General features: G+C 36.9%; 1 protein-coding gene across 3 annotated transcripts; it reads right to left on the reverse strand.

The window, feature by feature from the left end:
• Positions 1 to 2,550: 2,550 nt before the first annotated feature.
• LRIF1 (ligand dependent nuclear receptor interacting factor 1) lies at positions 2,551 to 9,010 on the reverse strand. Of its 3 annotated transcripts, none has more exons than XM_087889283.1 (4): positions 7,557 to 9,010; positions 4,506 to 5,991; positions 3,937 to 4,179; positions 2,551 to 3,084 (listed from the first exon to the last, which is right to left on the reverse strand). In XM_087889283.1, the coding sequence occupies exons 2-4, from the start codon at positions 5,958 to 5,960 to the stop codon at positions 2,626 to 2,628; spliced, it is 2,157 nt and encodes a 718-aa protein (XP_087745409.1). In that variant the 5' UTR covers positions 5,961 to 5,991; positions 7,557 to 9,010; the 3' UTR covers positions 2,551 to 2,625. The 3 variants fall into 3 exon arrangements, with proteins under 3 accessions (XP_087745409.1, XP_034270079.2, XP_034270078.2); XM_034414188.3 differs by having other exon boundaries at positions 2,551 to 2,740; positions 7,454 to 7,585; XM_034414187.2 differs by having other exon boundaries at positions 7,454 to 7,583.
• Between the last annotated feature and the right edge of the window lie 2,303 nt (positions 9,011 to 11,313).

Genomic DNA, 11,313 nt, shown 5'->3' on the forward strand with positions numbered 1-11,313 from the left:
TAGAAAAGTTTTCTCCGTTTTTTGCAAAAACAGGGCACGCAGAGGCTTTGGGAGGTCTGCAGAGTGCTCCTGTGGGCTGGGGAGGGCAAAAATGCTGTTTTTGTGAAAATGGGTGAAAAATGGGCCCGTTTTTGGCCTCCCAACTCCATGTGTCGTGTTTTTGCCCTCCCCAGTCCCCAGCACTACTATGCAGGCTTCCCAAACCCTCTGCATGCCCCATTTTTGCGAAAAATGGGACGCGCACAGCGTTTGGGAGGCCTACAGAGTGCTTCTGGGGCTGAGGAGGGCAAAATGTTTTTTTCTTGCTTACCTCTTGGTGCATCTTATACTCTGGTGTGTCTTATAGTCCAAAAAATTCGATATATGAAATATAATTGGATACCATCAGCATATCATGGTGACAGATGATCTCACCTGATGGCTTTACGTTCCAATATAATAGGCCCTATCTTCCTGCAGTGATTAATTACACCAGAAAATCCCATGGCTATCAGGCATGACCTGACCATGACAAGGGGGACAGTGAAAGCTCCCCCAATTCCAGATCAAATTGCCACTGTAGGTGTCCAACCACCGTGGGCCCTGAAATTACAGAAAGCATCTTGGCCAGGAAGCAGCAAAATATGTACAATATCTGCAGCAGTTCCCACTACCAGTCAATAGGGCCAGTCAGCACCTTAGATACCAAAAGCCCCAGCATTATAAATGTGAAACTGGATCTACTGTCATTGCCACACAAGATGCCCTATCTCCTGCCTTTGCCAGTTAGTGAAACACTATCTTGACTTTTGCCAAGGTCCTCCACAATCCCCAGCAGTGCTTAATTTCTAGAGCTATGGTGTCTCCACCTGATGAATCTCCTCCTGGCAAAATCCCCTATTAAAAGCTATGGTGAATGGGAGGGGCAAAGAAAACGCAAGACCATTTTCCCAGAACCAGAAGCTCAAGGCTCCATTACACACAGTCTAGTTGGTCAAGTTAGGATCCAATACAACTGAAGATAGGACAACCCTCTCCCTTAGCACTGTATCTCAAAAAGGTCCAGGTAGGTACCAACTACACACAGCTCCATTAACATACAGAAACCAACAAAAAAACTTGAGTTAGGGTTAGTAAATCAGCATGGCTTACATTCCAATCAAATGAGTAATACTGTTAAAGAATAAGCCAGTTAAGATTTCCCTGTTCATGTATTATAGAAAAGGAGAAACACTGATTTTCTGAAAAGAATTCATGAATTACATTCACAGAAAAGCGCTTGGGGGTCTTATTATTTTGGGGCGCGTCGAGCATGATGGGGCTCCTCTTGCCATTTTACCTGATTTCCAGCTCTGCGTTTATTTTCGGGGAGGGCTTATTTTCGGGGGGAGACTTAGCACATGCACTCAAAAGCCCGATTGGGCTTATTATCAGGGGATGTCTTATTTTGCTATTATTTTAATAGCAAATTCATTCTACCAAATCCATTTTTATGAAGCTAAAACAAATCCCAAACAAGCTGATTACTTCTGAGCTTCTCTGGGGCCACAATACTGACATAATTATTTAAGAGATGGAGGGGTCACTAAAGATCAACAGCAATAGCACTTACATTTACATACCACTTCACAGTCCTCTCTAAGCTGTTTAGAGAGTCACCATAGTATCAAAAATAAGTACCGTAGGAAAGCAGACAATAGCTGGAATATCTTGGAAAAGCGTATAAGTAGCACACTGCAAATTACTGTACTTTGCAGTACAGTTCATTGTTCTAATTCTTTTCAATATATTATTTGTTTAAATCTGGATCTAAATTTAAGCTCTTGAGAAACTAAATGAGCTATGGGTCTATGCTTCCATTTTTACCATCAAGTCAGAGCTGAAGAAGCTTCTTGGAGGAGAAGTGAAACATCTTCGAAGAAGAAAACCCAGAAAGTTCAGTTGCTTCTTGAAAAAAGCACCTTTGGGATAAATGAACTGTAGCGCAGTGGTTAGAACTTAGAATGCAGTACTGCAGGCTACTTCTGTTGACTGCTGGCTGACTGCAATTTGGCAATTCAAATCTGACCAGGGTCAAGGTTGATTCAGCTTTCCATCTTTCCAAAGTCAGTAAAATGAGGACCCAGATTGTTGAGGCCAATATGCTGGCTCTATAAACTGCTTAGAGAGGACTGTGAAGCAGTAAGTGCTACTGCTGTTATTGTTAGTGACTCAAAAATGTTGAGTTTTGGAACAAATTTACTCACTTAAATAACAATATTCAATATTAGTCACTGAATGTTCTAAATAAAATCTAAGCTAATACATTTCTGTCAGTATTAAGCTAGTTATATGCTTTAGAGACATTTGCAACTGAAGAATTCTATCTACATTTCATTTGTGAAACCACTGTCTGGAGACTGATCATGATCAGCATGAATATAAATTGTATTTACTGTAAAAAATATAATGAATTAAATAAATTTCTGAGCAAGTTATATTCTTGTCAATAAGATTCTAGATTTGCATACTTCTTGTCTTGGAACTGGAGTCCATTCATTCATACTTGTACCTATTAATGCCATGTAAACATTAGGAAAATTAGATTTATTATATGTTAAATGAACAGCAACAGGTAACATTTTAGCAATTTGCAAACTAGCTTTTTTAACATTGATGCATTTTTTTTCGAAGTGCTTCTAAGGCTGCTTCTCGTTCCCTCAGCAATAGTTTAAGCCTTGTTATTTTCTCATCTTTTATTGTTTCTTCCAAGTCTGGGGGGCTGAAAGGAAAAATATCCTTTTTGAAAGAACTTTCACCGAGAGCAGTTTCATTTTCATGGCAATTCGAAGTAGACTTCAAAACTCTGTCCACTTCAGAGTTGTTACAAACCCAAGGATCTGAGACGTTATGAGGACACTGAAGAAAACTAGAATGTTCTTGTTCCGATAAGTTCTGTGTGCAAGAATTATTCAAGTTTTCCATTACTGAATAAGAGCTGTTACACTCAAAGTCAGAGTTCTGCATTGTTGTAACATCATTTTTTCTCTTCTTTGGATTTTCTAAAACTGATATTGCTTTTATCTTCCTCTTTATATTCAACTTCCCTCCTTCTTCCCCAATTATCTATAAATAAAGAATAAAAAGAGTAGTATACTATTGTGACAATATAAATTAAGCAACCCACTCTACAGCTATTCTGAATACAACTCAATGTCTTGCGGACAATGTCCCAAGGATATCTCCCTTTTTCTTCCTATGGTTGAAAACCCAATTTTTCTTCTACTGTGAATGTGTTCTAATGTTAGAAAGTCCAATTTTAGAAGGGGTCAAAAGGAAATGTATTACAGACAGGGCTAGAAAACATACCAGGAAAAGCTTTGGTTCTATTGAATTCAAAGCCTTCTGAAACACCCTTTCTAAACCAACACGCAATTTCAACAAGTCCACTAGTTTAGATTTACTGCCACTACGGCTTGTGCTGGGAGGAAGTCCTTGAAAGGAACCCATTAGGGATGGAAGGGATAAGCACATGACCCCCTAAAATTGTTCTTCTTTTAAGGCATCACCATATTGGTCTATAAAACTGAAAACTTCCTGTTTAACAGTTTCACAGTACATTTAATATATCACTTTTCATAAAGGAAAAACAAGTAGTGGGACATTATTTCACGTTCAAAAGTTAAAGTACTCAAATTGCTTCACTTATTACTATATCTCTTCCTTTGTGAATGTTACAAAACACTAAAAATAGCATGTCAAAAGCTATAAAAATAATACAGCATATACTTTGATGTTACTTTAATACTTCCATACTTTTCTTGAAAACCACATATTTTGTAATAAAATGAACCTATAAACATTTAATGATATCACAATAATCCAGCCAATCATTGTGACTGGCTTTATTATTCATAATAGTTATTATTAGGGATAAGTATCAAAGAATATTAATCATAAATGTAATATTCTACATACCGTTTCTTCTTTTTCAGATTCACTTTTTATAGGTGTAGACATCAGATTATCAATGTCATTCATTTGTACACTGTTGGAAAATACAGATGCTTCTGAATTTTTAGATGGAACTGATGAAACTCTCCTAAGATAAACTCTCTCTTCTTTAAAGAGACCAAATTTTTTTCTCAACTGAAGATACTGTTTTTTCTGTTGTTCTTGGATATGCTTCATCCAAATTGGCATTCCTGAAGATATTTTAACCTAAAATAGTAAACATTACTCATTTCAATCATTTTATTCCTTAAAAGTACTTTACGAGACAATAAATGTGTAAATACTGAATATAAAAAGATATAAAATACAAGCATCTATTTATCAAGCATCTATTTATCACCTGATGATCTAAAATTGTGAGGTCTATAAAAAAATGGAAGAAACCCATGCCAACGTCCTTCAGCAAGTTATTCCTCAAGGAAGAGGTTGCTACAGAAAAAATATTTCATTTCCATTTCCACTCATCATATTGGCAGATATGAGCACGATCCCAATGATATATTCAATATAAATAGTTTGATATGAAGAATTACCTGTTCTTCTTCTTCTTTGATTGCATGATGTACCTCAGATGGTGATGTAGGATCAGTAGCTGCTTTAGAAGAAAGATCTTTATGTGTACTATCATATGTGTTTTCTTTTGTGACATATTTCTGAGCAACATTTATCCCAATGGAAGCACTCCTCCCTGAGGACACTGCTTCATGTTGGCTGATACTGCTTATTTGAAGATTGTTATGTGGTGAAGCAGAAGGTGTTGATTCTGTTTTAAAATTCTTATTTACTTCAGATTCTAGATACGGTGTTGTATTATCACTGAATTTAGATTCTTTCACATTAGATGCAATCCTTTTATTTTTTGATAAAACAAGATTGATAACCTGATTAGTTATGGCATTATCTATAACTGAACTAATTAATTCTGATGTTTGTTTTCTGACAATTGTGCTTTCTTGCTTGCTAAGCTTGAATGTTGATAAAATATTACCCTCCTTCTTAGCCAGTAAATACAACTTTGCAACACCGTTGCACATTGTTAGAGTATCATCTTTTATAGAAGGCATTTTTGCATGACTTTCATGGAGGCTGCTAGAACAAACAGGCAAAATACTGGTAGAATTGTTTTTGGTATTTTTCATATCAGTTTTTAAGAGCTCAGATGCCACCTTGTTAGATGATTTTACAGGGACAAGGTAAGATGTTGATGACTGTGGATTTTCATGAACAACCCATTTGATAGGACCCATCTTATTTTCCATACTACCAGAGGTTGATACTTCTATAGCAGAGCTATTGACAAACTCCTGTGGTGTTGCCAGTATTAAAGAACTGGATACTTCTCCCACTGATTTTGTTTCCAAGGATTCAGAAGCAGGCATTTTCACTGTATTTACTGGTGATACAAAAATTGGTGCATTGTTATTTTCATCTGTCCCTGAAGTATTTGAGGCTGCAACTGTAGCCAGGATTTTGTCCTGAATTACTGGTGGCAAAACAGAAACTGGAAGAGTTTTAACTTTAGTATGAGCGGGTATTTGAAGGTGGTGGTCAGAAGGTAACATTGGCGGTTTTATGGAAAGTGGAGTATTTTCTATTTTCACAACTGTTGTGCTTGTGTCCAAATAAATTGGAGCAAAAGATTTCTGCAAGGATGATCTATCAGCTGAATAACTACTCTGAATGCCAGAAACTGTTAATGTAATTGGATTTTGTTTTACAACAAGTGTTACATTAACTTGTTCTAGTTGATTTAAAGGCTTCGGTAAAATTAAACGCCTGGCTGCAATGGTCTTTAATTTAGAGATTTTAGCAGCAGCAGATGTAATAGTACTTGCAAATGAAGTCTTCGCATAATCATGAACAGATAGTGAAACATTTCCTTTAACAGCATGAGACACGACTGGAGACTGAACCAGAGGCTTCAAGTTATTTAAAGGTTTAGAAGCTGGAAGCAATTTCAAAACTTTTTTTCCATCCAGCCCAGTCATTACAACTAGTCGATATACACAATCTGTAATACTTAAAGAGAAAAATATATATCCATTACTCTTATAACAAGCTATTAAGTTTCAAATAAATATTTTGATTTTGTGAGTTTAATCAACATTATTCTACTTTAAGTGGTATTTCTTCTAAATTCCAAAATACCATCAACTGCCTTTTAATAACTACTTACAGAAAAAAAATCATTCCATCTACTGTGTTAGTTTTATAAAAATGTAACTTAATGCAACTTAAGCATTAAAATGTAATTTAAATACTGAAGAAAAAACGAAGGCACACTCCCACTGGTGATTATATCACTTCTCCATTCCTCCAGCCAATAAATAGCTCTTCTGTTAAATTGTTACCCTTTTTTGCTTTTTAAATAGGTCCTAAGATCTTATTATATTCTTTGAACAAATGAACTAAAATATTTTTTAGCTAGAAGGCAGAAGAGAAACACAACCTATCTGTTCTAGATAGAATAATAAAGGTGGGATAATTTGAATGCAGTGGAATCAATTGATCGATCGATCAATCAATCAATCAGGCCGATAGAAAGTCTAGAGCTATTTGCCTCCAACGAAATTGAAATGCTTTCAAATTTTAGAGTATTATTTTCACTGTCTTCCTTCATTCTTTGAGATCCACAAACTGGGATTAGGCACAAATTGTAAGCATATAATGAAACCAATTTTGGACCTGAACATTTTACTTCAGATCAGAAGTTCAGCCTTTTTCTGCAAGTACCAGCTCCAAATTACCCCAAGCTTTCTTCTTTTCAACAATTCATTTATAGTTTATATATATTTCCCTAATGGCTGTTGTAAAAACATTTGACATTCCAAACTCTGCATATCTACTTAAGTAGGATCCTATCAGTACGCTCAGATCTGCTTGAAACCACATTGCTTTGGCCACACTTTGCCCACTGAAGGATTGAGGAAGATAAAAATGGCAGCCTTTCCCCAACCACTTCACCGTTCAATGACTTTCTAAGGGGACACCTTCCACAGGAAAAAGAAGAGACAGGGATGGCTTTCGCCATGTTTCTCAAGAATCAGCGAGGAGCCCCTACAATACAGGGCCTGCGAGGGAGCAGCGGGTACACCTGTAACAACTACGGGGCGCCCTGTGAGCGCGGGAAAGTGGAGCTGCTTTCCTCCAATTTAGAGAGGCGGAGCCCTCCGTCTTCGCAACCAACCGGGATAGTTGGTGTGGTCTGGTACTACGTCGCCCCCCGCCCCTTTTCCTGCGCAAGCAGAGAGCTGGGGAGGAAAATGTCCCTCAGTGGTCACTACGATGGGGTGTCAACTGCAGGGTCCCCCTCCCCCTTCCCCTTCGTAGCTACTACCCCCAGCGCCATCTCGGACATCGCAACTGGGGAACTCCAGGATTACATCCCGGAAGAGTTACCCCGATCCGAGACGACAATCTCTCCTTTGCCAAAGGATAACTCTTAAATCCACTGGACGTGGGGAAAGCCTCATAAACCTACTCTCTTGTCCTCGCTGTACAGCCATAAACAGCCACTTCCTGTACACTTCCGTCCATCGCGTCCTACTTTCGTTTCTTAATAAAGGAGCGCCATTTTTTTTTACCTTTATAGCCATCTGGAAGGAAGGTGGTTTTTAGCTTCCGGGAGTTAGCAAGAAGGATATCCGGGTTGATATGAGTACTTCCTGTTTGAGAAAAAAAAGGGGAAATTAGAACTCTTGCCTGGTTTTGATCATGATGCTACTTTTTCAGTTTGGCAGATTATTTTATTGTACCCTTAAAAAAGAATATTTATGTATACATTTCTATTAATAGTTTTTAATTCAACTGAAAGAATAAATCCTTAACTTTTGGACAAATTACATATTATGTCACAGTAGGAATTAAATATACATTCTAAAACTAAATACATCAATTTTAGCTTTAGCAGGCCAAGTGTCATCAGAATTTACATCTACACACACACCCCTTAGGTTTAAAATCCAGCTGGGTGACTGAGCCAGTCATTCTCTCTTAGCCCAACCCACCTCACAGGGTTGTTGTGGGAAAAATAGATGTTGAGAGACTGGAAAGAGTGCAGAGAAAAGCAACAAAAATGATTAGGGGTCTGGAAGCTAAAATGTATGAAGAATGGTTACGTGAAGTGGGTAGAGGTCAAGGTCAAGGACCCCCTTGCACATATGTGCTAGTCGTTCCCAACTCTAGGGGGTGGTGCTCATCTCTGTTTCAAAGCTGAAGAGCCAGTGCTGTCCAAAGACGTCTCCATGGTCATGTGGCCAGCATGATTAAATGCTAAAGGCATACAGAACGCTGTTACCTTCCCTCCATGGTCCCTATTTTTCTACTTGCATTTTTACGTGCTTTCAAACTGCTAGGTTGGCAGAAGCTGGGACAAGTAACAGGAGCTCACCCCATTACACGGCACTAGGGATTCGAACCATTGAACTGCCAACCTTTTGATTGACAAGCTCAGCATTTTAGCCACTGAGCCACCATGTGACTATGTCTACTGGGTATGTCTAGTCTAATGATAAATACTGGGGTGAGGGGGTTTCCATGATAGCACTGTTCCAATATTTGAGGGGATCCTACAAAGATGGGTGTGTGTGTCAAACTATTTTCCAAAGCACCAAAAGCCAAGACAAGAAACAATGTTTGGAAACTAACCAAGGAGAGAAGTAATCCAGAACTAAGGAGAAACTTCTTAACAGTGAGAGCAATTAACCAATGAAATAGCTTGCCTTCAGAAGTTGTGGGTGCTCCATCACTGAAGGCTTTCAAAGAGACTGGATAATCATTTGTCTGAAATGATATAGGGTTTCCTGCCAAGCAAAGGGTTGGACTAGAAGATCTCTGAGGTCCCTTTCAACTTTATTATTTGATGTTCTGGGTTGATTGGTTGGCCTACCCATTAGAAAAACAAACCACAAATATGGTGGATACATTAGCTATGGAGTTCTGGTCTTCTTTTCAACCAAAACAGCACTGCAGTAGAGATGTTCAACCCAGTAACTGAAGGTGGCAGTCAGACAATAATTTTGTCATACCAATTGAAACCAAGCAGACTGCTAATCTCAACTACATCTCAAGTCACCTCCTCCATCAACTTTATCTTGTCCTTATAGAACATTTCTCACCACTTTCACATTGAATTATCTAATATTTTGGACTACTTTAGCAGCAGACTGATGAAACAAAGGCAATGTCACGAGAACTTGTCCTTAGCCAATAGTGAAGCAGGGACTTCTCATGCAAGAATAAGGAAATATTTGGATGGGCTCTTACTAATTTAGGGCCACCCAAGGTTGTTGTCAGAATAAGAGGAAAGATATTAACATACAGGTAGGTTTTATTTAGTGCTGATAATGAATCTCATGAAATAGTCACATTATTCAAAGTCACACTATTTGAAGTGATATTTCTGTGAAAAATAAGGCAATTGGCTGCAGCTTGATGGAAACAGACAAAAAATTAAACATAATAATGAATGTTTATTAATGAAATGTAATAGTATAAGATTAAAAGAAATACAACTTCAATGTATTTTAATAAAGTCACTGAGTAGTTATAGAAAACAAAACATTACAAACATAATTACTAAAGATAAGCTTACCCTGACAAAAACATTATTGCATTTCAAAATATTTTATAAATCAATACATATTTGATTTATATAAATGAAGTTAGACAAAGTATTTCTTTAATCAAAACAATCAATTTCACCATCTTTGCTAGCTCTGCTTAGCTTCATCATCTATTCTTGCATTGTAGAAATCTGTCAATCTTTTCATTTCTGCACATAAAGAAGTCTCGCTACTGTTATCATATATAAAAACAGAGTTCCATGCTTTTTTGCATCTGTTTATCCAATATTTCTTAGCTATTCATCAAATATGATAAAAAGTACCTTCGAATTTATTATATTTCCAGCCTATATTTTGCACATTCTTATACATATTTGACAATTTATCAGGTGTTAAAAACTAATGATACATTGTCTTATAAAAATTCAAGTTATAATTCAGTGTAAATTTCAATCCTTTACTCCACATATACTCCAATTGACAAAGTATTACATTATAGTTAATTCTTTTTGCCCACTTAATTATGCATTCTTTGACATATCCATCTTTCACTTTTATTTTCAATAATAGTTTATATATTTTACCAATAGCATGGTCATTGTTAGTACATTAATCCATTTCAAAGTCAGATTTCTCATTTGTAACAGCAAAATTCTTATTCAGTTTAAAACCAATAACTGAGCATAAGCAAACCTTTGACAAATATAACCCTTCTAAAATTGTTCTCAGGTTTTTAATGTAGGGTCTCCTTCAGAAAAATGTCAGTAAGTCAATATATGTTAATCAAGTTTGTGTAGCATTTCTCTCCTAAAAAGGCTTAATAGGGTGAAAGCCAAAGCGAAATTTTAGGAGTCAATTTTAATATCCTTGATAAAACGTTCATCCTAATCACTAAAATTCTGCCCAATAGTGCCAATTAAATTACAAAATGAAATCTTTTTGAGCTTTCTTTGAACAGAATCTTCCTTTTCTCCAATTTGCACACACAGATGGCATTTAAAACCCCAATGGCAACTGCACATGCACTAGGCTCAACTGCACTAGTGTCACATTAACTGAATTTTGACTCGCATTAAACACCATCTAGTACAATTTATAATTCACACTAAACAGAATAATATACAATTCAGGTAGGTTGTAATGAATTCCTGTATAAGAAAAGACAGATAAAAATCTAATCAACGAAATCCTATTTACTTATGCAGTCTCTCATTGCAAAAATAGAATTTTAGTAATAGGTGTGGGTGTGCATAGAATATCTGGCAGTGCTTTCACAAGGTCCAAAAGTCTAGTTTGGAGAATAGATCTTATTTGGTTGGGCTCATGATCCCTACTGAATGAATTGAACTAGTACTATTAAGATAAATTCTTGAATTAAAAGTTGCCAGTACCTGCTGCTCCACCTTTATGATGTTAACCACAAACATAAGCCCACAAAACCATTTTTTTCTTCCTAGCGATTTACAGTAGAGCGCCGATTGTCATTTAACCATCGTTGTGCTAATATAATAGCAATTAAGACAGGCATTTAAATTCGCAGTGTTATGGTTGTGTGAGGATAGCTGTAACTGTAAAGCATTAGGCAAAGATATGTGAATTTATTCGTTATGCCCTCCCTACAGACCCGACCAGGAAGCCTTATAACCAAGCGATAAGATCCTCTTAGAGATCCTCCTAGAGCTGGTCCGCTAATTTAAATTCCTGAGGCGGGAACCATTTTTTGTAATAGCCAATCGGCATAGAGTCCGATCTTGAAGGGCATTTTTTTCACCCGGTC

Source organism: Pantherophis guttatus, chromosome 3, assembly GCF_059756535.1.
Source record: "Pantherophis guttatus breed Tessera chromosome 3, ASM5975653v1, whole genome shotgun sequence".
Classification (NCBI taxonomy): Eukaryota; Metazoa; Chordata; class Lepidosauria; order Squamata; family Colubridae; genus Pantherophis; species Pantherophis guttatus.

What these genes read in the sequence shown, in the direction of transcription:
- LRIF1 (XM_034414187.2), bottom strand. Translation starts at nt 7,509, where the DNA reads ATGGACGGAAGTGTACAGGAAGTGGCTGTTTATGGCTGTACAGCGAGG. An exon ending in TCAAAGAAGAAGAAGAACAG is followed by an intron (nt 4,180 to 4,505) that starts GTAATTCTTCAT and finishes TTACTATTTTAG; the next exon opens with GTTAAAATATCTTCAGGAAT. An exon ending in AATCTGAAAAAGAAGAAACG is followed by an intron (nt 3,085 to 3,936) that starts GTATGTAGAATA and finishes CTTTATTTATAG; the next exon opens with ATAATTGGGGAAGAAGGAGG.